Source organism: Pan paniscus, chromosome 18 (genome assembly GCF_029289425.2).
Source record: "Pan paniscus chromosome 18, NHGRI_mPanPan1-v2.0_pri, whole genome shotgun sequence".
NCBI lineage: Eukaryota > Metazoa > Chordata > Mammalia > Primates > Hominidae > Pan > Pan paniscus.
Genome location: NC_073267.2, coordinates 5,041,288 through 5,069,265, shown reverse-complemented (window position 1 = coordinate 5,069,265; position 27,978 = coordinate 5,041,288). Strand labels below are relative to the sequence as shown.

The 27,978-nt window shown below is 52.0% G+C and overlaps 1 protein-coding gene across 4 annotated transcripts; it reads left to right on the top strand.

The window, feature by feature from the left end:
- The first annotated feature begins 128 nt into the window (after positions 1-128).
- Positions 129-27,825, top strand: CDIP1 (cell death inducing p53 target 1). Of its 4 annotated transcripts, none has more exons than XM_055099276.1 (7): positions 129-377; positions 5,984-6,019; positions 24,467-24,556; positions 24,987-25,085; positions 25,280-25,435; positions 26,067-26,340; positions 26,448-27,825. In XM_055099276.1, the coding sequence occupies exons 4-7, from the start codon at positions 25,001-25,003 to the stop codon at positions 26,557-26,559; spliced, it is 627 nt and encodes a 208-aa protein (XP_054955251.1). In that variant the 5' UTR covers positions 129-377; positions 5,984-6,019; positions 24,467-24,556; positions 24,987-25,000; the 3' UTR covers positions 26,560-27,825. The 4 variants fall into 4 exon arrangements, with proteins under 4 accessions (XP_054955251.1, XP_003815172.1, XP_003815173.1 ...); XM_055099275.2 differs by lacking the exon at positions 129-377 and adding an exon at positions 602-750; XM_003815124.6 differs by lacking the exon at positions 5,984-6,019.
- Positions 27,826-27,978: the final 153 nt, after the last annotated feature.

Genomic DNA, 27,978 nt, shown 5'->3' with positions numbered 1-27,978 from the left:
AAACTCAATAAATATTAGTCGCATAAAAGAAAAAATGCAGCCCTGGAGGAAGATGCCCTGCCCTGTTGCTGGCATGAGTGAAGAGGAGGCGCTCACAGGGACGGTTCTTTCCCTATTCTCCAGCCTCGTGTACATTGGGCAAACAGGCCCCGACCATCCCACGTGCTCAGCCCCAGCTCCAGGCCAAATCGCCTCCGCTCCCACTGACGTCATCACGGCGCATCACGTGCCTCCCGAGACCCCACCCCCCACCGTGACGTCCCGGGCCTCGGCCCTGGTCCAAAGTCTACCCGCCTCCTTGTGACAGAAGTGCGACTGCCAGCTGCCGAGGCGTTCAGTCCTGCTGTTCCGGCCGCTGCCCCAGGGCTGCGGGGACGGTGAGTCGACTGGACGCATTCGGAGACGGCTTCGCGCGGGAGCCCTCCTCCCCGGGTGAAGGGTCTGGGCGCCAGCTCTCCTCAGGTCGGGGCGTGACCTCGGACCGTGGCGCCCCCTCCCCGCCCCCGCCCGCGGCGCCTGGGCAGTGCATGCCGGGCACCGTAGTCCCCAGCCTCTCAGAGCGGGCTGTGGGGGGGCGACCGGGCGGACTACAAGTCCTAGAAGCCTCTGGGCGGTGGGGCGGGCGGTGGGTTGGGGGGTTTCGTTGTGCGCGCAAAGCCGCGCGGGGCTGAGGGTCTTGTTCTGCCGGCGCCTGTCCGGACCCGGGCCCCTCTCCTCTTTCGGCCGGCCTCGGGCACCGGGCTTCTGGAGGTAAAGCGGGGCCGGCGGTTGGGGCGCGGCATGGCGGGGCCCGTCCTCCCCTCAGGGCGCTGCCGAGACCTAGCGCGGCCCTGGGGATGTCGAAGCCGCTGCGGTGGCGGGGCCCGGGCGGGCGCCCCGCTGTGTGCCGCGGGGTTGTGCGCCCGGAATGGCAGCCTGCTCGCCCGCACGTTTTTCCGTCAGGGAAGGTTGTGGAAATTGCCATCTCCGTCTTGCAGGGCGAGACGGGGAGGGGAGGGGTGGGAGTTGTTTTCTCAAGGAAAGGGGGTCGAGGAGGAGCCCCGTGGCCGAGTCAGCCCCTGCCGAGCCCCGCGGGTGACCTTGGCCGTCCCGGAGCCCAGCAGTGTCCTGCACCCGCGCCCGGCTCGCCGACGTGTGGAGTCGGGATGTGGCACTCGGCCGCGCATCCCCGGCGGAGATGGCGACGGCCTGGCCTAGCTTTGGGCTAGGAGTCGCGCCTTCGAGGACCTTGGCTTAGCGAGTTCCTTGGGGGGCTTCTCAACAGGTGTTAGGTGAGGTGGGGCGAGCGGCTGTGAGTTCCTCCAAAGGTGGGCTCAAGATCCTCTGCGTCAGAACCACCTGGGGCTCTTGGGAAACGGGCAGATTCCTGGGGCCCACCCCAGGTGTTGCGATGCTGTAGTTCCGTCGCGCTGCCCAGGAATCTGCATTTAGTAGGCTCCCCAGATCATTCCCGGGCGCAGCTGGGGCTGAGAACCTGTCCCACTGAAGGGGGTGGCGGGCCCGGGGGCAGGGACGTTCCATAGTGTTTCTGCCAGTTTCTTCTGTATTCTGGGGCCTGATGCTGGGCGGGGCGGTGCCTGGGCAAGTTACTGCTCTTCTGGGTTCTTTGCTGCTTCCCTTGGGGCCGATCTAGGTAGAACTGGGTGGAGGGAGGCGTGCCAGCTCTGCCTTGCCCTCTGCCCTTAATCGGAAAGGTTATGCCCAGTCACTTGCCAGTCTCAGAAGACTCCCCCACTACACATTCAGTTACGAAAAACGTGAAACATACAAAAGTTGAAGGAATTTTACAGTGAACACCCACAGACCACCACCTAGAATGTAGAGTTAACACTTTATTGTATTTCATCACATATTTGTCCAACCAGCAGTCCCTCTTGTTTTTTGTGTCAAAGTAAGTTGCAGATATCAGTGCCTTTCTCTCCCAAATAAGCATGCATGTCATTAATTAGAGTCTTAGAATTGTTGTTTATTGGGTTTGACTTTTTTATCTTCTTAATGGTTTTTACCTTAATGGAAGCCCTGGGTATTTAGAAATCCGTCTCTCACCCTTGAGAATTTGAAGGAGTTCGGAGGTTTTCTTCCACAGGATGGGAGAACCAGGGAAGAGCTTTACAGGTTCTCTTACAAAGGTTCATTTATTTATTTAGAGCCAGGGTCTTGCTCTGTGGCCCAGGCTGGAGTGCAGTGGTGCCGTCACGTTCACTGCAGCCTTGAACTCCTTGTCTCCAGCGATCCTCCTGAGTACCTGGAACTACAGGCATGCCCCACCATGCCCGGCTAATTTTTTTTTTTTTTTTTTTTTTTTTTTTTGTAGAGATGGCATGTCATTATTTTGCCCAGCTGGTCTCTAACTCCTGGGCTCAAGTGATCCTCTTGCCTCACCCTCCCAAAGTGCTGGGATTACAGGCAGGAGCTACCGTGCCCAAGTTCTTACAAGGATTTAAGAGCAGCCAGCCGTGGTTCTAGAATCACCATAAGAGCAGAACATTGACTGTATGATGTAAAGTAATACTTCAGGGAACAAAATTGTTTTGAGAAGGAGCTAACGGAATGCGTCCCGAAGGCCAGCTTGCCCCAGCAGATCACGTTGGCAATAATTGAAGCTAGTCATCAGCTTGCAGCTCCCTGTCGGCTCTTTACACTGTAAGCTTGTCCAGGTTGAACCTACCAGTTCAGTGTGTGTTTTCTAAGGTCTAGGGGAACTGGAGTGTGTAGTGCAATTTAGCTCATGGTGTTGATGGACTAGAGGCCGTGGCTTTGAGACCCTTGGGCCCAGGTACTTTGTTCCTTAGCCACAAACACCAGCCCTTCACCCTACTCAGTTGCCTGAGTGGGAGAGAAAAGATAGGCCCTGTGAAAATTTGTCTCCACTTTGAGGAACATGGTTCCAAGGGTAAGGACATGTTTTTACTCATAGAGGACACAGGGAAATATGGCAGTTAAAGTTGTGGCATTTTATAGCATGTCACTGTCCTGTAGGTGGAGGAAGTGCTGGTGAGAAGGTGGCAGGCAGGGAGAGCTCTGCAGAGGACCTTGGCGCTCCATGGGGAGGATGGAGAGAGAGAGCCAGGCTGGCAGTGGTGACAGGAGGTTCCCTTTCCCCCACGAGGGGACTTGGAAATAGATTACTCAAAATGGAAATGTGCCCCTTTCTAGGATCCCACAAAAAGTTTCTGTTTCTGTCTCTGCCTAGTCAGGAGTCTCCCAGCCACAGTCTCTGTGGGAGGTGGTAAAGGCTACCTTGCAATACAGTGCAGCAGAGGTGGGGGCGCCTAGGGCCTGGGCCAGAACCTCCCCATGCCCAGAGGGCTGTCCACTCTTGGAGACACTGGTCTGGTGGCTCCTGAACCCGTGGGCCTGATGGCCCCGGTCACCACTTCTCCTACTCTGTGAGTCATCAGGCAGTGGTCCATGACATTGGTGGTGTCCTGGGACCAGGGCTGCCTAGACGTGGAGACCTCTCTGTCACGTTGAAGCTGTGTGACAGACAGGCCTTGCTGGCCGCGTCTGTGATAGGTGAAGAGCATCACCCAGGCCACAGGAAGGCCTGCATCTGCTGTTAGTGCTGAAGAGATGAAGGGTCCCTGACGGCAGACAAAGCAAAACCAATACAGAGCCTGCAGTGCAGGGTGAGGGGGTCCAGCAGCATTCTGATTCTTTCCTTGAAAGCAGTTGTGATGCATTTTTGGTAATACTGGATCATTTTTCCAGAAAACATTTCTTGTCACCTTTTCAGTGCTCCTGATTTGTGGGTGAGACCTGGCTTGGTCTGTACATTGAGTGATTCAGTACCATCGATTCTTACTGCAAGGAGGTGTAACGGGGGTTCAGTAAACACTGAGGGTCTTCCTGAGATGTAATTGTTCAATCAATGCTAATTAAGTCTGAATTCAGATCTAGTCCCAGTGTCTGGGTTTTTCCCCCAAGAAGGAAAAGAGGCCAAGACAGGTGGAAGTAGGTAGAGAAGAGTGCGATAGCTGCCTTGGGAGGGTTTAGGGAGAATTTCAACCCATATTACTTCAGGAAGAAAGCGAGCTTGGTTGTCACAATTCTGATTAACATGCAGGCTGGGTGCTGTGGCTCATGCCTGTAATCCCAGCACTTTAGGAGGCCAACGGGGGCGGATCACCTGAGGTTGGGAATTTGAGACCAGCCTGACCAACATGGAGAAACCCCGTCTCTACTAAAAATACAAAATTAGCCGGGTGTGGTGGTGCATGCCTGTAATCCCAGCTACTCCGGAGGCTGAGACAGGAGAATCAGTTGAACCTGGCAGGTGGAGGTTGCAGTGAGTCGAGATTGTACCACTGCACTCCAGCCTGGGTGACAGAGCAAGACTCTATCTCAAAAAATCAAACAAACAAAAACCAAAAAAAAAAAAAAAACAAACCATGCAAACAGCGGCCTCACAGGCTGGGGAAGCAGGAGGAAATGGGGTTCTTTGCAGTGTACCGCCCTATGAACATGCGTTGTTCTCACCTGTCAGCCAGGGAGGTAGCAGCACAGTGGGACTTGGCCAGCTGAGGCAGCAGCCAGAGTGTCTAAGTGACTTGCCCATGGTTGCCAAGTAATGGCAGAGAAGGGCCCATGGCTGGCCCTGAAACAGCAGGGGTGGCGGAAGAGCAGCTGAGGGAGACGTGGGCTCTCCCAGCCCCATTGTGATCACTGCATCACGGAGTTCACTGGAATTCAAGAAATGGTGTTTTTTCCTGTCTGGATATTTGGCTGTGAACGTAAGTACTTTCCTGAGGACGCAGTGGAGTCTATCTCAGCTGCGGCTGTGTTCTCACCCTGGGCAGTGGCCTTTGGGTTAAGAATGGCACAGAAGGGGCTGGGTGCGGTGGCTCATGCCTGTATTCCCAGCACTTTGGGAGGCTGAGGTGGGTGGATCATTTGAGGTCAGGAGTTCGAGACCAGCCTGGCCAACATGGTGAAACCCGGCCTCTACTGAAAATACAAAAATTAACCAGGTGTGGGGGCAGGTGCCTGTAATTCCAGCTACTCAGGAGGCTGAGGCAGGAGAATTGCTTGAACTCGGGAGTTGGGGGTTGCAGCGAGCCGAGATCGCACCACTGGACTCCAGCCTGGGTGACAGAGTGAGACTGTTTCAAAACAAACAAAAAAGAATGGCACAGGAGGTCCACTTAGGTCAACCCCAAACCTGTGCACTCATTTCTTCAACACACATGGACCAGGCGCCAAGCAGGGCCCAATAATACAAGTGGGAGAGTCCCAGGATTCTTGAGGGGAGATAAGACAACGGAGAATCCCCTGGCAGCAGAATCCTCAGGAAGGCCCAGGTTTGCAGGGAAGTGGGGTGTGGGCGTGTTTGGAGGCCAGGGAAAGAGTACAGGGGTGGGCTTGGGAAGGGTGGCGGGATGAGATAGTTTGGAGGAGTGTGAGTTACGATCCGGTGGTAGATCTGGGATATGGTCCAAGTCCAGACTCTTCCCTGTCACCCTTGACTGTTAGATGAGATAGTGGATCTGAGGGCCTTTGAACCATGGAGTTAGTAGGACTTGCTGACTGGTCATGGTTTAAGGGGACGAGAAAGGTCTGGAGCGCCTCTCAGCCATCCAGTTTGGCAGTGGGAGTGAAGTGAACAGAAGGGTCCTCTGGCTGGAGAGCAGAGTTCCTGCCTAGAGCAGCAGCCAAGCTGCAGCCCATCCACCCACTAACCCATGTTTCACAGGCTGCCCGGTGCCCTGGAGAAACTGGCCCCAAGGTCTGACCCTGCCCTGCAGGAGCTATGGGTCTGACTGGGAGATGGCCCTGATCACAGCTTTCTAATTCTGCATGTTATGAGTGACTCCATTGCCCTAGACCCAGAATTCCCTGGCCACCTCCCTGCAGGGCTGTGAAGCCCATGACAGGCCTCACCTCTTCTCTGCTGGAGCACCTGCTGTCACAGAGGCGACAGCTCCTGCTGGGCTTGCCTGTGTATTTTTTATAAGTTCTTCTCAAGTGTCACTTGTCTTGCCAGGTGGATCTGCAGCTTCCTGAGGGCAGGGACCATGAGGTGAGTGACCTCCATGGAGGGTCTGATGAGTCTTTTCAAACAGGTAGTCACTTAAAAAAGAGAGGAACTTGGATGGTGATGGCTCTGCTGAGTGAAACGGCCTCATCCTTGAACCTGGAGAGTCCTGCCCTGTTCAGGGGAGAAGGCCTCAAGTGAGCACTTCTCAGGTCTCAGATTCCCCAGGTATTTTGTGTCACCTGACCTCAGGCCTTAGTTTCTGTCCCCAGCATGATCAAGCTCAGGTTCTGTGGTGTGTGTTTAGCTGCTTTGCAGGGAGAGTGGCCACACCATGACGCATTTCTCTGTGGCCCCAGTAAAATTGGCCAAAAAGGAACTATACCTGCTGGAGGTGGTAGCCGAGTGCTCTCAGGCTCCCCAGCTCTAGGAGCCACTACTTGATGTCAGAACTTTGGAGAACTGGATTAGCATGGCAGGTGAGTGCGGAAAATGGAGAGTCGTGGGGCGACATGATTTCCCAAGCTCTCTGCAAGCCTCTCGGCTTATCAGGGTAAAAGTGGGCATCCTGCTGTGGCCAGAGGACCCGGCTCACCCATCCTCCAACACGGAGTGTTCCCTGCTCAGTGGAGCTGTCCCTGGTGACAACTGCAGCCCTGCGGCAACCCCTTCCTTGTTCTTCCTTCTTCCATGCCACGCTTTGTTCTGTGCCAGGCCCGATGTTTTATTTCTGTATTTTATGCCCTCTACTCAGCCCCCCACTGAAGCTGCCTGCCATTAAGACAGACGTTGATCTGCCATCTTCAGTGCCTAGGAAATGCCTCACGCATAGTGTGTGGTCCATACTTACTGGTTGAATAAAATGATACACCATGCCTGCATTTCAGCCGTCTCATCTTCCTAAGAGCCAAGACGCAGGGACCGTGGTCTGCATGTGCTCCGTCATTGCCTGAGTGTTGGGGGTGCTGTTTTGCATGCTGTGTTGAATTCTTCAGTACACATTCAGTGGGTTAGGTTCTAAAGTCAACTAGCAGAGCAAAGACCTCATAAGTCAAACTGTCCTCTAAAGTCCTTGAATTGCCTATTAGCTCAGAGGCACTCCCCCTGCCAGAGGCCCAGTGGGGCCTGAGGAAACAGCACGTTCTGTGTCCCATTTCCCTCCCCAGGGAAAGCAGGGGACCGGGCACCGCCACTTCAGCTTTTTGTCCTGGGTACCATGAAATCTATGTAAATGGAACGCATGTGAAGGAACTGCACTGTGTGAGCTGCACCGTGTGAAGCACTTTATTGGGAGTGTGAGATCCCACTCAAGTGTATTTCGAAAACCGTTTCTGGAGAATGTGTGAGAAAAGAAACAGGGCTGACAGTGATGTGGAAGGAGAGAGTCAGGACAGCTGAGGTCCTGTCTTGGCTCTATCATCTCCAGGCAGCTGGGGTGCCCGGGGCAGCCACTTCTCTCCTCGGAGACCGCTCCCCACTCTGTGCCACTGCTTGCTCGCCACCGTCATCTCCAGCACTTCACAGGGCACCTGTCTTCCATGGGTGCTTAGTAAACATTTAAGACAGAAATGAATGGCAGCTTAGACTTGGACCCAGTCATCTCTGATGGCCTTGCAACCTCCAAAAGGTGTTCTCTGGCCAGGAGCAGACACTCACACCTATAATCTTAGCACTTTGGGAGGCTGAGGCAGAAGGATCACTTGAGGTCAGGAGTTTGAGACCATGGCAAACATGGCGAAACCCCGTCTCTAAAAATACAAAAAAAAGGCCGGGCACAGTGCCTCACACCTGTAATCCCAGCACTTTGGGAGGCCGAGGTAGGCAGATCACGAGGTCGGGAGATCGAGACCATCCTGGCTAACACGGTGAAACCCCATCTCTACTAAAAATACAAAAAACTAGCTGGGTGTGGTGGCAGGCGCCTGTAGTCCCAGCTACTTGGGAGGCTGAGGCATGAGAATTGCGTGAACCTGGGAGGTGGAGGTTGCAATGAGCCGAGATCACGCCACTGCACTCCAGCTTGGTCTCTGATGTCTGAGTCATAGAGAAATATATACATGGCCAAGCAGATGGCAGTCCCAATCATGACGTGAGCTCCTGTTTTCCCAAGCTTCCAGAATAAGTCTTCTGTCCCAGCCAGCATGAGTGAACTCAGGGCCAGATGTTGACTTAGAGTTACAGGAACTTAGGCAAAAACTGCAATTACTTTTGTACCAACCTAATAAACTTCTATATACTATTTCTTTCTTTCTGTCTGTCTGTCTTTCTTTCTCTCTCTCTCTCTCTCTTTCTTTCTTTCTTTCTTTCTCTCTCTCTCTCTCTCTCTCTTTCTTTCTTTCTTTCTTTCTTTCGTTCTTTCTTTCTTTCTTGGCAGAGTCTTGCTTTATTGCCCAGGTGGAGTTCAGTGGCGCACTCAGTTCACTGCAGCTTTGAACTCCTGGTCTCAAGTGATCCTCCTGCCTTGACTTCCCAAAGTGCTGAGATTACAGTCCTGAGCCACAGTGCCTGGCCTACTGTATACTATTTCTGTTTTTTTTGTTTTTGTTTTTGTTTTGAGATGGAGTCTTGCTCTGTCGCCCAGGCTGGAGTGTACTGGCGCAAGCTCCACCTCGTGGGTTCAAGTGATTCTCCTGCCTCAGCCTCCCGAGTAGCTGGGATTACAGGCATGTGCCACCACGCCTGGCTAATTTTGTATTTCTAGTAGAGATGGGGTTTCTCCATGTTGGTCAGGCTGGTTTCGAACTCCCGACCTCAAGTGATCTGACTGCCTCAGCCTCCCAAAGTGCTGGGATTACAGGCGTGAGCCACTGCACCCAGTCTATATACTGTTTCATATAATGCAGTGTAAACTACTAATTCAGTTTGTTTCACACCCAACCAATGTAAGTGAATTCTTAGGGTCAGATGCCAACTAAGAGTGATAGAAACTCAGTTAAATTTCCATATGCTATATACTGTTGCATCTCATGTAGTGTAAAATACAAATTAGATTCCCACTCTCAGTTCCTAGAGCGCTTTCTTCACCCAGCAGAAATGTCTTCAAAATAATTGAAAGAATGCCCTGTAACATGAGAGATCTAAATGTCGCAGGGATGAGCCACTGTCCTCACTGTTCTGAGGGAAAATTGCTGGAGGGGGAGCTTCTGTGTACAGGTATGTATGGTGACTGACACATTTGGAGGAAGAAAGCCTAGAGGTTTGCTTTTCCACATCCCACCCCGACCCACGGAATAGGGGGACTCAGGCAAGACCTGGCCGCGGGCAGAGCCCAGCTCCCTGGCTAAGGACGGCAAGGAGACATTTGTGTCTGAATTAAGACTCTTCCACCTGGGTGGCCGTGAGTGGCCACATGTCTTGACTGCACTTAACGGCCTGGTGCTTTTTTGTAGGTTGCAATGGTGTGTCTTGATCTCATCCAACAGACAGCTGATTGAATAGAGTCAACCCAAGACTGTCCATTTTGTGTCTGCTCAGTACAGGCAGACAGAAGGATTTTTTTTAAGGGCTCCATTTTGAGCACTTAAGTGATGGTTCTTTAGGTTCATGCTGTTTCTAAAATTAGTCAGCCTTGTAGTTACCAAGGCCTGCCTGTGGGACAGGTGCAGATGACTTGTTTATTCACTTGTGGTTGAGCTGTGTCTGATTTTTTCCTTTTGCTCTGCATTTCCCCTCCTGTCTGTGCTTCCTTCATTTTCTCTGCTAGCAGGAGAGTATGCAGGAACAAGCTCTTGAGCAGCGTTCTGCCTGGGAGGTAGTTCAGAGTCCTGGCGAGATCACTGGGCGAGTTGGGAGGCCGGGGCTGTGTCCTCAGCATGGGCTCTATCACTCTCGTTTTTATTATGCATCCAATGGGGACTTACCAGCCCTCTTCGGTCAGGTGACCTCCTGCTGGGTCTCCTGGCGGGGTCTCCTAGGCTAGCAGGACTGTGAGGTCATTACATTCCAACTTTACAGATCTAAACTTTCCATTTGCCTGGAGTACTGGGAGGTGATCTGGCAGAACTGATTCATTTGACCAAACTCATGGGAGACCTATGGCCATAAGGGGCTGGCTTTGGAGAGGAGGCCACTAACCAGTCCAGGCCTCTAGCTTGCTCTGCAGAGCATTTTCTCCTGTAGGTGAAATTAGATTATAGTCTGAGGTGTGTTTCTGGATTGAGGAGTAGTATATATATATTTTTTTGAGATGGAGTTTCGCTCTTGTTGCCCAGCCTGGAGTACAATGATGCGACCTCAGCTTACTGCAACCTCTGCCTCCTGGGTTCAAGTAATTCTCTTGCCTCAGCCTCCCAAGTAGCTGGAATTACAGGCATGCGCCACCACGCCTGGCTAATTTTTGTATTTTTAGTAGAGATGGGGTTTCACCATGTTGGCCAGGCTGGTCTCGAACTCCTGACCTCAGGTGATCTGCCTGCCTCAGCCTCCCAAAGTGCTGGGATTACAGGTGTGAGCCACCGTGGCCAGCCTTTTTTTTTTTTTTTTTTTTGAGACAGGGTTCTTCCCCACTGTTGTCCATGCTAGAGTGCAGCGGTGCAATCATGGCTTACTGCAGCCTCCACCTCCTGGGTTGAGTGTTCCTCCCTCTTCAGCCCCCCAAGTAGCTGGGATTATAGGCGTGAGCCACTGTGTCTGACTTATAATGAGCATTTTGAGGAAGGAGTCATGTAAAGGTGCTGCCTACCATTAGAAAACTAGAAACTCCACATCAATAGAAAGTTTCTGTATGTGTACTTACATATAAACAAATCCCCTAAACTCCTACTGCCCAGAAAAACTGTTAATATGTGGTATGGAAGAGTGCAGTGGCTCATGCCTGTAATCCCAGCTCTTAGAGAGGCAGAGGCGGGAGGATAGCTTGAGCTCAGGAGTTCGAGACCTGCCTGGGCAATATATCAGGACGCTGTTCTCCACAAAAAGGAAAAAACAAAGACAAAAAATGTGTTACGTATGTAAATACATCTAAAGAAGAATCACACTGTGCTACTGCTTTTTTATTCTTCACTCACTGCTATATTAAAACCATTTTTCTATGTCAATAAAAATCTATATCATTGGCCAGGCATGGTGGCTCATGCTTGTAATCCCAGCACTTTGAGAGGCCAAGGTGGGCAAAATCACCTGAGGTCAGGAGTTCGACACCAGCCTGGCCAACATGGTGAAACCCCATCTCTACTAAAATACAAAAATTAGCCAGGCGTAGTGGCGGGTGCATGTAATCCTTGTTATTCAGGAGGCTGAGGCAGAAGAATTACTTGAACCCGGGAGGCGGAGGTCGCAGTGAGCCTAGACTGCACCATTGCATTCCAGCCTGGGCAACAAGAGCGAGACTCCATCTCAAAAAACAAAAACAAAACTATATCATTTTTTAGGGGCTGAATACAGTTACATTATATAGCCAATCACATGCATGTAACCAGTTCCATTTTCTTGAACATCAAGACAGTGGTGCATATAAACATCTTTGTCTGTGAATCTGTGTTCACATGTCCATTTACCTCTAGAACGAATACATTGAAGTGGAATTGAGTCCATAAGAGTGTACAGGTAGCAAGGCTGTCCAGAAAAGTTGTACCGATCCACTATGCTGTGGCCCCGTGCTGTGGACGGAGTGTCACCAAGTGAGAGTGGTTTGCCAGGAGGTTTTACTAAAATTCAGCATGATATAAATTGCACAGTAATTGTCATCATCATAGTTCCTAGAGGCCTTAGTACTTTTAGGTTTAGAACCATTCTTTGAGTCCTGTCTGCCTTTTGATTTTGCTTCTGCTTAAGAGCAACAGTGTCACCGGGTGCGGTGGCACTTGCCTGTAATCGCAGCACTTTGGGAGGCCGAGGCAGGTGGATCACGAGATCATGAGATCAAGACCACCCTGGCTAACACGGTGAAACCCCGTCTCTACTAAAAATACAAAAAATTACCCGGGCGTGTTGGCGGGCGCCTGTAGTCCCAGCTACTCGGGAGGCTGAGGCAGGAGAATGGTGTGAACCCAGGAGGCGGAGCTTGCAGTGAGCCGAGATCCCGCCACTGCACTCCAGCCTGGGCGACAGTGCGAGACTCCGTCTAAAAAAAAAAAAAAAAAAGCAACAGTGTCTTCTTTTTTCTTGTTTACTTCCTCTCTCAGGCTCCTGTGGCAGGCCCTCAGTGGTGTGCTCTTCACCCATGGCCTCTCCCGTGCCTCATCACAATTCTTGATAAGGGGCTGCTCCTACCGCCATATCACAGATGAAAAAAAATCTGAGACTGGAGAGTCAGGTGGCAGGGCAGGGTGGTGGGCGTGGGGCCTGATGCCTGTGCCCCACTCGGTGCAAGATTCTGCCCCTGCAGCTCTGCCTGCGACACAGGGCTCATGCTTCTGTTGGAGGGCGCAGTGGTGTTTGGGGCCATGGGGTTGGGCTGATGTCTTTTTTATTTTTTTTATTTTATTTTTTATTTTATTTTTATTTATCTTTTTTTTTTTTTTTTGAGATGGAGTCTCACTCTGTTGCCCAGGCTGGAGTGTAGTGGCGCGATCTCAGCTCACTGCAAGCTCCGCCTCCCGGGTTTGCGCCATTCTCCTGCCTCAGCCTCCTGAGTAGATGGGACTGCAGGCGCCCGCCATCATGCCTGGCTAATTTTTTTGTATTTTTAGTAGACAGGTTTTCACCATGTTAGCCAGGATGGCCTCAATCTCCTGATCTGTGATCCGCCTGCCTTGGCCTCCCAAAGTGCTGGGATTACAGGTGTGAGCCACCGTGACCGGCTATTTTTTATATTTTGAGACAGATTCTCAGACTATTGCCCAGGCTGGAGTGCGACGGTGTGATCTCGGCTCACTGCAACCTCCGCCTCCCGGGTTCAAGTAATTCTCCTGCCTCAGCCTCCCGAGTAGCTGGGATTACAGGCGGATGCCATCATGCCGAGCTAATTTTTGTATTTTTTGTACAAACAGAGTTTCACCATGTTGGCCAGCCTGGTCTTGAACTTCTGCCCTCGTGATCTGCCCACCTCTGCCTCCCAAAGTGCCGTAATTACAGGCATGAGCCACCGTGCCTGGCTAGGCTGGTGTCTTATTTCCGCTGAGACTCATCATGGTCGAGGAGGAGCATGTAGGGTTGGGTGGGAGGAGAGCCGGCAGATGGGAAAACCAGATCTGTTTTCTGGTCCTTTCTGTGACTTAAGTTGAGCTTGTTTTGAAGTGTTTAGAATTCCCAAGGCATCAGATACACCCATCTTCAAGTGTAAAAATAAATAAATGGTTCAGAGCCACCCGCGATGTTATCTGAGGGAGGGACTGTCTCGTCCTGCCTCCATCAGGACAATGGGAAATGGGCCATGTTCAGGATTTTCCAGGCCTGCCTGTGCTAGAACTTGGCAGCCGAGGACAACGGTCCCAGAGAAGGGGACACATTGGCAACCTCCCTGAGTCTTGGGAGGGCTCAGCCTCACTAGAGGCTGCTCTGCAACTGAGTGGACCTTTGTGGAGGGCCTCCTCTTTCCTGCTCATCACCCAGCGTTGGGAATAGGGTCCCTCTGGTCAGCTGCGAAAGGCCACAGGGAATCCTGGCCTGGTCCCACATGGACTTGGGTGGCTGGATTAGCTAGCCCCAGGTTTGGATAGGGCATGGTGGAGAGGGGAGTGGAGAGGGTTTGGGGCCCAGGAGCAGTCTCACAGCAGGGGCTCCCTTTTGAGCACCTCCTCACTTGGAGCACTTCCTTCGTGTCCCTGTGCTGGGCACCTGCATCCAAACAGTGCATGCTCTGTTAACGTTCACTGCACGCCATCGTCCTCCTCAGCTCCTCCTTGAGCCAGTGCTCATGCTGAAATGAGCACTGGAGTTGCAGAAGAATGTGTCCTCGCTCCCAGGCAACCAGCTGCACTTCTCTCGGGGCCTGTTTTAACTACGGAAGCATCTGCTCCAGCCTTCCCGCCAGGGAGTATTCCCCATGCCTTGGCCTCTGTACTGGCTGAGGCTGTGTCGTGTGACCTAAAGAAAGCCATGATCCTTTTGATCATGGATCACTTGAAGAGAACTTGTGTTCCTTCAGACCTAAGGAACTGTAGAGATATATTTTTGTGGTGGAGGGGGGATAGAGTCTCACTCTGTCGCCCAGGCTAGAGTGCATTGGCGTGACATAGCTCTTTGTAGCCTAGAATCCCTGGGCTAGAACAATCCTCCCACCTCAGCCTCCCAAGTAGCTGGGACCACAGGTGTCTATCACCATACCTGGCTAATTTTATTTTTTTGTAGAGATGGGATCTTGTTATGTTGCCCAGGCTGGTCTTGAACTCCTAGCTTTAAGCAGTCCTCCCACCTTGGCATCCAAAGTGCTGGAATTACAGGTGTGAGCCACTGCACCTGTCTATGCTGTATATTTGTAATGACACTTGTTAATACTTAACCTGAAAATAATTTACCAATAATTAACCAGTAAACCAAGTTTTATTACTCATGTGGAAGATGTGGGAGGTGGTCAGTTAGTTGCTGGTGTGGTGTCCCATGGCTGTCCTAGGCACTGGCCTCCATCCCAAGGCCCTCATGGTGAAGCACAGCTACTGGAGCCATGGCATCCATCTTCCAGGTGGCAGATGGGAGGAAGGCAGGAAAGATGAAGGGCCTGGCTCCGGGCTGAGTCGGCTTGCCCTGAGTGCCTTCTTATGGTCTGGACACTTCTGCTTACAGCTCATCAGCCAAAGCTTTGTCACTCTAAGAAAGCTCGGGGACCCTCTTGGTTGATGGACTTGCCCTGAGTGAAAGTGGAGTTCTGTATTCAGGAATGGGGGAGAGAGTGGATTTGGGTGCAGCTGGCAATCTCCAGTCTGTACTTCATTAGGCGGAACATTGCTGTTTGAGATCTTGTTATTCTGCCTTCTTCCTTTGCAGTGTGATGTGGAGGAACACAGCACAGCTCTGTATGGGTGGTGGTATCTGCGTAGTAATTCATGGAAGGCGTCTCCAGCAATACAGCCTGGACATCTACATGTGGGATTTTGTTCAGCCTTCCAAGAACCTCATTTTGCACGTGGGGAAACTGAGGCTCAGAGAGGTTGAGGAATTTGTCTAGGGCTGCAGGCCATCAGCGGTGAGGCAGGGTCCCAGGGAGACCTGTGCTCTCCCAATATTCTATTGACAGTCAAGCAAAGAAGGCCGCTGTCTTTGTTTCCAAGTGCCACAATGCAACAAGGCTGAATGGTGCCGGAGGTCTCCTGGGGAAGCCTAAAGCCTGAGGAGAAGGGCCTGGGACACTGCCCAGCTGGCCTTGTCATCCTTGTCCTGGAGATCTGGGGTATTTGAGCTCTGGAACAAACCCTGTGGCTGGGTCGCTGTGAGGGCCCCGGGCTGCCATCTGGCCACCCTCAGGGGCACATCCCTCCTTCCTTAGGCCTTGTGTACTCACTGTTCCCTCTGCTGTCCCCATCCCTCCCTTTGCCTGCTGGTCTCATTAACTCTTCCGCCACCTCCTCCCAGGTTTGCTTGAAGAGATGGTGTTAGAGCTCCAGAACGGCGATCTTGCTGTCCTTCTACTGTGCCCTGGACTTTCTTGATACCACTGGTCACAGATGTAATTGTGTTTGTGGTTTTTTGGTGAGGGGGGTGATTATTTAACGCTCGTCCTCTTCACTTGACTGTAAGCTTCTGGAAGGCAGGGACGTGTCTTCTTTTTTCTTTCTTTGAGATGGAGTCTCGCTCTGTCGCCAGGTTAGAGTGCAGTGGCGCGATCTTGGCTCACTACAACCTCCGCCTCCTGGGTTCAAGTGATTCTCCTACCTCAGCCTCCTAAGTAGCTGGGATTACAGGCACGTGCCACCACGCCCAGCTAATTTTTGTATTTTTAGTAGAGACGGGGTTTCACCATGTTGGCCAGGATGGTCTCGATCTCTGGACCTCATAATCCGCCCTCCTCAGCCTCCCAAAGTGCTGGGATTACAGGCGTGAGCCACTGCGCCCAGCCAGGGACATCTCTTTAATCCCCAGCCTGTATCTGGCACGGAGGATGTGCTGAGTAACTATCAGAAGGAAGCACCATCCCCTGCCCTCCCCTTAGAGGGCCTCTGTTACGTGGTCACCTCACAGACTGTGCTTCAGCCCAGCCCTGGGGTGCTTGGGAGAATAGGCGGAACAGCTACGTGGTCAGCGGCCATCCCTTGCAAGTAACAGTCCCCCTCCTAATGACCCTCACGCTGCATGGCCCGTTACAGTGGTTCAGTAAGTTTTTATATCCATGCCTCACTTAATTCTCACACCGCCCCTCCAAGGTGGGTTTGAACTAATCCGTCTGTGTGTTGGATGGAGATGTCACAGGATGGAAAGGCCTAGTGTGGGCCAAGCCTCCCTGGAAGGGTCCCCTTCAGGCCTGCACCCTTGGTGGGGATTCTGTGCTCTCCTTTTCCCGCTGCCCTGTCCCTGCAGGGTGCTGCTATCTGGACTGAGAGCATCTTCCCTGAGGCCCACGTGAGCTCCTGCTTGCTTCTGGCTCACTTCTTGCTTTGGCCTTTTCCTCCAGACCTGGTTTGGGCCTTGCCATTCTCTTTTCAGACCCAAGAAGCACAGAGAGTGTTTGTCTTTTACCTCGGCTCTGCCCCTCGTGGAGCAGTGGGCACCTCCTTTATTCAGCACATGAAAGCTGCAGGCAAGGCAGAAAGCGGCCTTTCAGTTTTCCCAGCAAAGCAGAAAGCCCTGTTCCTGGCTGGGTGCCTGGGACCTGCCTCCTGGGGACAGAGGAGCCCCTCTGAGGCCAGCTGGCGTCCTGATGCCATGGCTGCCATGTGGGTAAGCACCTCCTGGGGATGCAGCACCAAGCCAGCCCACCTCTGAGAAATGTGTCTGGGCAGCAGCTGCTGCAGAGCCCCTGCCACCAGGGTGTATTGGTGGAGCATCCTTCCAGGGGCATTGCCAACCTTGGGCACTCCCAGGCAGGCCCCTGGCATTTCCATAGCCCACCAGGAGAGATGGCCCTTGGAGGACTGCTAGTGTCTCTGCCTTCTCAAAGGGTTGTCTCGGGTTACCATGGAGCAGGTGGCCCACCTGAGCTGTGCTGTGAGGGAACACTGCTGAGCTGAGTTCTTAGGGCAGGGTTTTGATTGCAAGTCCCTCCAGAATCCGGTAGAGGCATCCCCTTGTAGTCATATTAGTGAACATGCACGAGGACCCCTCGTTGGGAATCAGAAGCCACTCCATGGCAGAGGCGTCAATACCTGTTGTTTTCCTCCCTGTTGGAAGTTGCCTAATAAAGCATAATAATAGCAGTTTCCATTTATTTAGCGTCCTTGTGTGCTAGGCCCAGCGTTTCTGCTGCAGGCATTTCACACACAGTCTCTCTTCAACCTCACTCCCACCCTGAGAGGTAGGCATGATCATCTCTGTTTACAGAGGAAGAAACCGAGGCTCAGCTCGCTCAGCTGGAAAGTGGTGGGTCTTGGGGGTCTGGGTTTGAATTAAGCTGATGCAGAGCGGGCCCCCCCGCCCTTTTTTTTTTTTTTTTTTTTTTTTAATATTGATGATGTCTTGCCATGTTGTCCAGGCTGGTTTCGAACTCCTGGGCTCAAGTAATCCTCCTGTCTCGGCCTCCCAGAGTGCTGGAATTACAGGCCTGAGCCACCACACCTGGCCCAGAGCCCATGTTCTTGACTGCTTGTTTCATTTAAAGCCTTCCACCGAGTGGCAAGCACATCCCTGGGGTGGGGCCTTGCCAGAACAACAAACTCAGGGCCTCCCCAGGAGCGACTCCAAGACTTGCAGGCCACTCTTGATCCTTCTGGTTGTGAAGTCCTGTCCCAGCCCTGCACTTGGCTGATACGCACCCCTTAACTTCTAGTGGGGGTTCCTCTAGCACACAGTTCTTGAAATGTGATCTGCAGTCTCCTGGGGGCTTCCTGAGACCACTCGGGGGGCTAGGATCAGAACTGTTTTAATAATAACACGGCCATGATTTGTTACCATGCCTCTTTGTTTGTGATGGCTTTCACATTGATGGTGTAGGAGCAGTGCGGAAACAAGCTGTGGGGCCTGCACTGACTCAAGACTGGCACCACACTGTGCTGGTCTTGTTGTAATTGAGTCTTCACCACCACACACACAGTACACACACACACACGCCAGTGTTGCATCAGAAAAAGCAGTAAAAATCAACTTTATTAAGTCCTGACCCATGAGTCCACAGCTTTTTAAGATCCTTTGTGACGAAATGAGGCACACATGAAGTATGTCAAATGGAGTTTGATGCTGTCCTGAGGAAAAGCACACGTGCATTCATTTGAAGTGTGGGCTGAACTAGCTGCCTTTTTCATGGACTCCATCTTCACTTAAAGAACAACTGGCACACACCGTGGTTATTCAGATTTGGATATTTAGCATACACTTTCTTGAAAATGAGCAAAGTGAACTTGCTACTTCAAGGGAAACAACTGACCTTTTATTTTTGTATATGTTGCTGTTTCTATATTTGTTAGTGCTTTGTTGCCAGTGATGAAATTCAAGCTTTCAAATGATGATTAGCGTTAACAATATTTAGTGACTTTAATGACATTGGTAGTGATACCAGCAATGTGATTTTAAAAAATATATATTGTTCAATGAGATGTGTCAACATTGGTAGATCTGCATTACAGGAACCCGTATTTTCAGGTGACCCACACATGATGTTAAGAAATCATGTCTATGTAAAAGACCCATTCCAAATGCAAGGTACACCAATGACTTCTAATGTAACACATTAGAAAAAAACCATTGTTAAGGCTTCCAATTCCTGTGGCAACTAACCCTTAAGAAACTACCACTTGTCGGTCAAGCGCGGTGGCTCACACCTGTAATCCCAGCACTTTGGGAGGCCGAGGCGGGCAGATGACGAGGTCAAGAGATTGAGACCATCCTGGTCAACATGGTGAAACCCCATCTCTACTAAAAATACAAAAATTAGCCGGGTGGCATGCCTGTAGTCCCAGCTCCTCAGGAGGCTGAGGCAGGAGAATCGCTTGAACCCGGGAGGCGGAGGCTGCAGTGAGCCAAGATCGCGCCACTGCACTCCAGCCTGGTGGTAGAGCGAGACTCTGTCTAAAAAAAAAAAAAAAAAACCTACCACTTGTCAAGTCTTGATGTAGTATTAGTCCATTGTGCTTCTCTAACAGAATACCTGAGACTGGGTCATTTATAAAGAAGAGGAATTTATCTCCTTACAGTTCTGGAGGCTGGTGTCTTAGTCTATTTGTGTTGCTATAAATTACCTGAGGCTGAGTAATTTATAAAGAAAAGAGAGTATTTGGTTCCTGGTTCTGCAGGCTTTATAGGATGGCACGGTGCCAACATCTGCTTCTGTTGAGGGCGTCAGGCTGCTTCCATTCATGGTGGAAGGCACAGGGGGGTCTCTGTGCAGAGATCACATGGCGAGAGAGGGGGTGAGAAGGGGAGGGGAAGCGCTGGGCTCTTTCTGACAACCAGCAAGGATGGAGGGACTAAGAGTGAGAAGTCACTCGCTTCTCCTCCACCCCAGGGAGGGCATTTATCTATTCATAAGGAATCCACCTCCCATGTCCCAAACACCTCCCATTAAGCCTCACCGTCAGTCACCAAAACTGTGGTGCTTGGGAAGTCCAGGATCAAGGCACTGCCAGCATCTGGCAAGGGCCTTCTTGCTGTGTCATCCCATGGTGGAAGGGCCGCGGGGAGAGGCACCCACAAAAGACTAGCTAATCCTCTTACAAGGAATCCGCTCCCAAGATAGTGATTTGTAGCCAGTCTGTCAGAAGTGCAGGTCGCAAGCTAGGAATTGCGATTATCAGAAGTGGGGGGCAGTCATGGAACTGAGCCCTCAACCTGTGGGATCTGACACAGTAGCATCAGACTTGAATGCCACTAGAAGACGTCCACCTGGTGTCCGCTGCAGAACTGACTGCTTGCTTGTTATTGGGGAGAAACCCCCACATGTTTTGCCACAGAAGTCTTTTCTGTTGGTTGTTATGGTGTGAAAGCAGAGGAGAAACAGGTTTTTTCTCCACACCTTCACATGCCACAGAACCCAGAGGGTGTGGAGGGGTAGACTTTGCAGAGGCCTCTGGTCTTCCATAGGAGTGACTATTAAGTTTGTGATTGACTTGTAAAGATTTTCAAACAGGCACCTATTTTGTTTGCAATTTATAAATCCAAGATTTAAAGCAAGAAGGCCAAGAAGCCTCTCTTGGATTTGTCAGGGCTGCAAGTTGACTTCAGTGGGCTCCCCAGACCCCCCAAGTCTCCCCTTCCTCCTCTGTTGGGAACTGGGCAGATCCCCAGGTCTCCTAGCCCCCTCCCTCACCAGCACCTTCCCACAGCAGAGGTGCTGGCGCTGCATTTTCAGATCAGACATTTTCCATTTTGTAGCTTAATTTGAACAGTACTCATTTTATTGGAAAACTATTTTGCTTCTGATCGTGTGATTGAAAGATTATTCTTGTAGTTTTTATTACACCCTACACAACATGGTTTTGTGGGAATGCATGTTTGATTTTATATTGGAAGGCACTGGGAGAATGGGTGTTTGAATTCGGGAAATCTTCATGAGCTGTTTTCCAGATCCTCTCCTTGGTAGAGAAGGACCTGCCCTGCAGTCTCTGCTGGGGTTCAGGAAGGCAGCAGGAGGACGCATGTGGATATGGAGGGGTGAGGGGGAGCAGTGAGTAGCAGGCAGGGCCCTAGGTGGGGAAGACACGGAGGAGCAACAGGGCCCTGCGGCCCCCGGTAAGGGGCAAAGAGAAGGTGGGCTCTGGTGTGGCCAGCGAGCTGGAGGGGAAGCCAGCCCTGTGCAGGTCCAGACCCTTCCCTGTGGCCTGCATTTTCTGTACCCAGGTTGGGTGAACACCAAAGGAGGGCTATGCCCTGTGGGCTTACACCCTATCATCATGGGCAAGGCTGTATGTGGAATTCCAGAAATAGAATTTTTGAGCTCTAGGAGATCATAGGATTATATCTGTTGACTGTGATGAAAAGATGGGCCAGAGAAAGGCAACACCTGCATTCTCAGAGATGGGGTGTGTGTGCACACGTGTGTGTGTGTGCGCTCCCTGCAAGGGACCCAGGCTGGGATCTGCAGGTGCTTCAGTGACTCACCAAGCACAGTGCAGCTTATTTTCCTGGTCTGCTCAGAGCATCCCAGGGCCTGGACCATTCCCTGATGAGCAAGACCACTGCAGACCACAGTGTTGGGCCACTTGGTGGACGGTGGTGCCACCCAGAGGCGCCAGAGAGCATTTTCTGGGAGTCTGGGAGTTTGTAGCAGGGGCTGGCACTTACTCCAACTCAACGTATTGGAGCAGTTTTCCAGACGCAGGTAAAGCCCCATGAAAGGCTGCCCTCTTCTCCCCTGCAGGAGGGCACCTGGCGGGCTAGGAGCAGCCTGGGCAAGGGACCCCAGGACTAGCTCCAAGAGGCACTGCTGCTACTCCCTGTTCTGTTATTTTTTTTGTTTGTTTTTTGAGACAGGGTCTCGCACTGTTGCCCAGGCTAGAGTGCAGTGGCCTGATCATGGCTCACTGTATCCTCTGAGTCTTGGGCTCAGGTGATCCTCCTGCCTCAGCCTCCCCAGTAGCTGGGACTACAGGCATACATTATCATGCCTAATTTAAAAATTTTTCTTTTGTAGAGACAAGAGTCTTGCCATGTTGACCATGCTGGTTTCGAACCCCTGGCCTCAGTTCATCTTCCAGCTTCAGTCTCCCAAAGTGCTGAGATTACAGGAATAAGTCCCTGCACCTGGCCACTGCTCCCTTTTCTTAACCCTGTGCCATTGGAATTCACTGTGCAGGCAGGAGGGTGGGAGAGTCATGCTGGGGTCCTAGACTTATGCCCCGCCCCATCCTTTTCTAGGCCTCCATGTCTTCTGTGGATAATAAGGCAACTGAGAAGAGGTGTAATTTCTGAACACTTGGAAAGATGTTCTGTCTCCTGATTGCCAAAGAAATGCATATAAAAATAAGTGACATTTTAATATGAAAATTAATAACTGGCACTATAAATTGGCATCCTTTCAAAAAGGCATAAAATGCTCATGTCCTTTGACCTAGTCATCTCACTCTGACAAGCTTAGCCTGAGGAAATAATCTAACAAAAGGGAAAGAGCGGTGGACAGAGGTATTCTCTTGTATTTCATGAAAGCAGCAAGTAGGGCCTTGCCTAAATGTCTTAATAGGGTTTGGTCAAGTATGCCCATTTTGTGGAATATTAATATCAACGGTCACGGAGTCTTGTAAGATGGAATATGTGTGACACAGCATTAAAAGGATTTACCAGCCTGGTCAATGTGGTGAAATCCCTTCTCTACTAAAAAAATACAAAAATCAGCCAGGCGTGGTGCCGTGTGCCTGTAGTCTCAGCTACTTGGGAGGCTGAGGCAGGAGAATCGCTGGGACCCGGGAGGCGGAGGTTGCAGTGAGCCAGGATCGCGCCACTGCACTCCAGCCTGGGCAACAGAGCAAGACTCTGTCTCACAAAAAAAAAAAAAAAAAAAAAAAAAAGGATTTAAAACTGTCAGGACAGCAACTATATTTTTATATGGTATGGGCTGGGCGCAGTTGCTCCTGCCTGTAATCCCAACACTTTAGGAGGCCGAGGCAGGAGGATTGTTTGAGGCCAGGAGTTCGAGACCAGCCTGGGCAACATAGTGAGACCCCCGTCTCTACAAAACAAAACCAAAAGGTACAGGTGCCTGTGTATACAGACCAGCAGGGACATGTGGAGATGGGCTGCAGTAGGACTAATTTTCTTTTCCCTCATTTTTTTTTTAAATAAGTTTTATTGACATAATTTATGTACCATTCAATTCACCCATTTAAAGTGTACAATTCAGTGGTTTTTAGTATATTCACAGAATTGTTCAACTGTTGCTACAATCGGTTTCAGAGCATCTTCGTTACCCCAGAAGGAGATTCCATGTTCCCCATTTCCCCTCTCCCCCAGACCTAAACAGCTACTAATGTACTTTCCGTTTCTATGGGTTTGCCTATTGGGGACATTTCATATAAGTGAAATCATACAGTATGTGGCCTTTTGTGTCTGGCTTCTCTCACCAAGCATGTTTTCAGAGTTCATGCTGTAGGGTGTCAGTGCTTCCTTCCTTTTTATAGCCCAATCGTCTTCCATTGTCTGGGCAGCCTACGGTTTTGTTTATCCACTTTGTTGATGGACATTTGGGTTGTTTCCACTTTTTGGCTATTATGATTCATGCTGTTGTGAACATTTGTGTACAAATTTCTGTGTAGACAGGTTTTCATTTCTTTTGGGCAGATAACTAGGGGTGGAATTGCTGGGTCATCTGGTAACTCTAGGTTTAACCTTTTGAGGAACTGCCAGACTGTTCCTCAAAAGGGGAACAGGGGCTGGCAGTTCTTCAAAAGGTTTGCAGGGGCTGTCCCCTACCAGCAGTGTATGAGGGTTCCAGTTTTTCTACATAATGCCTATTACTGTCTTTTTAAATTTTAGCCATCCTAGTAGATAGGAAATGGTCTCCTTGTGGTTTTGGTTTTCATTTCCCTTATGAAAAGACGCTCAGTAGTTTTTCATGTGCTTTTGGCCATTTGTCTTTTGAGAAGTCTTTGTTCAAATCCTTTTAAAAATTGGGTTGTCTTTCTGTTATTGAGTTGAGTTCTTTGTATTTCTTAATACAAGTCCTTTATCAGATCTATGAATTATAAAATGTGATGGTATCCTTTGAAGCACAAGAGTTTTTCATTCTGATGACATCCACTTTAAGTTTTCTTTCTTTTGTTGCTTTGCTTTTGGTGTCATATCTAAGAAACCACTGCCTAATCGAAGGTCATAAAGATTGATGCCTGCATTTTCTTCTAACAGCTTTTTGATCCCTTTCAGTTTTCAAACTTCCATGGTACTTTATAGTTGAACCCAAGAGCTTGGACTTGGTTCCTCTGGCCCTGCCCCTGATTTGTTAAACTTTATATTCAAACTTATGTGCCCTCCATCCCCTGCAGGTGCTGGGCTGTCTGGGAAACACTCCTTTCCCTGTATTTTTTGTTCCACTGAAACTGATTTTTGTCTCATTTTATTACTTTTAGCTAAGGTAACTGAACCCCACTTCCCAAGTCCTTTATGATGCTAAGTAAGAGCAAAAGCTTCCCACCTTTCTGAGCTGTGCTCAGAGAGTTTGGTGACAGAAATGAGGGAAAAGATTTCACTTGACTCTTCTTCCCCCTGACCCCCACCTCAACAAACAAACCAGAAGGGCACAGGCCAGAGCACAGCTTGCCTGGCAGTCCTCATGCATGGGAGCTCAGGCCTGGTGGGAGGGGATGCAGAGGGCCCAGCCGTGGCCCTTGGGTGCCAACAGTCTTGGGGGAGGGAGGAAGCAGACCTGTGACGGGACCGAGGAATGGAGGGGTGGTCGGGTGTGTGGATGGCACAGAGTGACAGCTAGGGAGAAGCCTGATGTGGAAGGGGAGGAACTGTGTGGTATGCCCAGGCCCCTGGGCCCAGCCCTGGCTTGGCAGCCCTTGCTGCCTGCTGAGGGCCCTGCCTTTCCTTCCCCTGAAACAGCTCCCGGAGCCCTGCCTGTTCCCTGTCCATCCAGGCCAGCAGCTGAAGGAGCCTCACCTGCCTCCCTTCTCTGGGTAGCACGGATTTGAGGTAAGAAATCCCCCAGAATCCCCATTCCCAGTGCAGCCTGTGGCAGAGATCGATCCAGTGTCTCCTCCGACTACCTTAGTGCCCGCTAAACGTTTGGGGAGGGGAGAGCTCGGTGCCAAACTGCTCTCGTGTGGGGCAATTGCTGAGTTAGGCTCCTTGGGGGACTTTACCTCACTGGGCCCTGCTTCCTGGGTTCTGTCCTTGCCCTCCAGCTTCCAAACAGGGAAGAGCAGGTGACTACTGAGAGGTGAGGATGGTGGCTCTGGGCTAGGTGGCCCTGGGAAAGGTGGGGGATCCCCAGTGCCTGGAGGCAGACCCTTCTGAGGATGGTCACACGCCTTGTGCAGCATCTTGGCCACCCCCCAGGGCTGAAGGAGAAGGAACCTGGCTGGGAGCTTAGTTCATGTCTGGGTTTTCCCTCCATGTCCAGGAGAAGCAGCGAAGATGTCCAACGAGCCTCCCCCTCCTTATCCTGGGGGCCCCACAGCCCCACTTCTGGAAGAGAAAAGTGGAGCCCCGCCCACCCCAGGTAGGGGGTCACTGTTCCTGAGGCTCCATATTGCAGCCCCCTGCCCCCATGGCATGGTTGGGACTCTCTAAGTGGTGATGCCCACTCCAGGGTTACCCCTGGGCTCCATCTGTGTCCCAAAACAGTGGCCTCTGGTCCAGCTCATCGTGCAGAGGCTCCAGCTCAGTCTCCTCTTTCTGCCTCTCTCTGTCCAGGCCGTTCCTCCCCAGCTGTGATGCAGCCCCCTCCAGGCATGCCACTGCCCCCTGCGGACATTGGCCCCCCACCCTATGAGCCGCCGGGTCACCCAATGCCCCAGCCTGGCTTCATCCCCCCACACATGAGTGCAGATGGCACCTACATGCCTCCGGGTGAGTGGGGAAGGGATCTGAGGGGAGCATGGGGAACTCCTGGCTGCTGTCTGGCCTGCGCTGGCTGTCCTCAGTACAGGTGGGCATCTGCTGTAGGGCAGGGACTCCAACACGCCCAACCAGCCCTTGCCTAGGGCTCAGGCTGTGTGTGGACAGGGACTGTGGACGTGGGAAGGTGGGACTGCTCTTATTCAGGCTGGTCAGGAAGGGCTGGTCCTTGGCACACCAGGACCTGACATGGGTGGGGAGGGGCGCCTTGTGTGCAGGAGAGGGGTGGGTGACCCGCAAGGCTTTCCCTCCCTTGGTCATGGGCTTGAGGCTGAGTGCCCTGTCCTTGCATGCTGGAGACAGACAGAGGAGCAGAGGGACCGGGCCATGTGCCTGGCTCTCTGCCACATCTGTCATGGGCCCCAAGGGGTGGGGACCAGGAAGGGCTGGGAGAATGTGGCCCCACTTGACTTAGGGCCCCAGCTGTAAGGCCTCCCACTGGCCCATTAGGAGGGCGGTAGGAAGTCTGAGGCGTAGCCTTGCACGCTGGGCGCTGTGGACCGTGGGGCTTTGCGCCAATCTCTTTGTCTGGTGCAGGTGGCAGGCCAGTGACCTCTCGCCTCCATCTTCTGTGCCATTCCAGGTTTCTACCCTCCTCCAGGCCCCCACCCACCCATGGGCTACTACCCCCCAGGGCCCTACACGCCAGGGCCCTACCCTGGCCCTGGGGGCCACACAGCCACAGTCCTGGTCCCTTCAGGAGCTGCCACCACGGTGACAGTGCTGCAGGGAGAGATCTTTGAGGGAGCGCCTGTGCAGACGGTGTGTCCCCACTGCCAGCAGGCCATCACCACCAAGATCTCCTACGAGATTGGCTTGATGAATTTCGTGCTGGGTTTCTTCTGTTGCTTCATGGGGTAGGTGGTGTGGGCATTGGTAGGGTGGGGGCTGCACCAGGGTCAACTGGCTGCCTCTGCCTCCTCCGCAGCAGGCCTCAGCCTGTTCTTCCCTGTCTCTGATTCAGATGTGATCTGGGCTGCTGCCTGATCCCCTGCCTCATCAATGACTTCAAGGATGTGACGCACACATGCCCCAGCTGCAAAGCCTACATCTACACGTACAAGCGCCTGTGCTAACGGAGCTGGGACTCGGGACTCCCCCGCCTGTCAGTCTGGCCCCCTGTGCTTTGCTCCCTGCGCTCAGTGGTCACTTTCCTGCTCCCACTTGGGGCTGGGAGCCGTGCCACCATCCCCTAGAAGTCCTGTCCTCTTCACCCTGCCCTACCTGAGCAGCTGACTCTTCTGGCAAAAATTCTGTTGGGATTTAAGGCCAAGGGTCAGTGGGTGGCAGGGGGCTGGCAATGAGCTTGTGTGTTGTTGGTCTGCTTGGTGTGTGTGATCGGGAAGATAAGCTGGGAGGGGTCTCCTGCTGGGGTCCTGATTCCTCTGTTTCCAAACAAGGTACAGGTTCAGTCCAGACTCTTTCCCCCTGGGACCAACAGCAGCCAGAGCAGTAGCCAGTTAGTCCCCAGGCCTGTGGCCACAGGCGTTTCTGACCTGCTGGGCCGAGAATGGGTAAATTGTCTGGAGTCAGGTGGGCCCACGTAGGACAGGGTCACAAAGCCTGGGTTTGTTTCTGGGTACATTGCGCCTCTGGGGTGCTAGAGGTGGGGCATGGTGGCTGGAAGTAAAACTGCCAACTCTGGCCCTCAGAACTCTCAGGTATAGAAGCCCAGGATGTCTAATACCCTGTCCCAGTGCCCGAGAGCTGCCTGGTGTCAGGTAGAGAGGACACTGTACCTGGGTGAATGATCAGACCCTGGTAGCTAAGAAGGAACTTGTCCCTTTGAGTCAGTGTGCAGACCCCCTTTCAGGCCATGCCTCTGTGAACCCTGTATTGCTGGGGCCGGAAGGAGCCCCTGAGCCTAGCCCCTTCCCGTCTGCCCTGTGTCCTCACTGCGTGTGGGTATGACCTCTGCCTGGTGGCTGGTGTGTCCCAACTGGGCAAGAGATGGCAGAGGGTCCCCCTTGTGGGTGCGCTTGGATGTGCAGAGCCTTCTCCATGGATTTTCTTCCCTGTAAGTGCCGGGCCCCTCGCCCCAGCTGACAGGCTGTTGCTGTGCCTGCTCACACCTGCTCCTGCAGGCACACTGGGCTAGGGACGAGGAAGGAGCAGCCACAAGTGGTAGAACTGCCTTGGTGGACACCAGCCTCGCCCTGTCTTTATTTCCTGAATGGTTTGTGAACTTGCTCACCTGGACCGCTGTATCCTGCCACTGTCCTTCCTGGTCTCGCACTGCCACTGCATGGCCTCCTGTCACTGTGAATCGTGGCCCAGTCTCAGTTTGTAGTTTCTCATTAAATTGGCCCTTTCACTCCCCCGCCCTGGGCCTCTGCTCTCTTGCCTGGCTTCCTTCTTTTTTGAGGGAAAGAGGGTGGGGCTGCAGGCAGTCTACTGGCAGGACGGGAGGCTGAGTCCTCAGGGTCTCACACCCTCAGTGCTGATGCCATGCCAACTGCCTGGGACAACACCAACACGTAAGGACCTAATTAAAC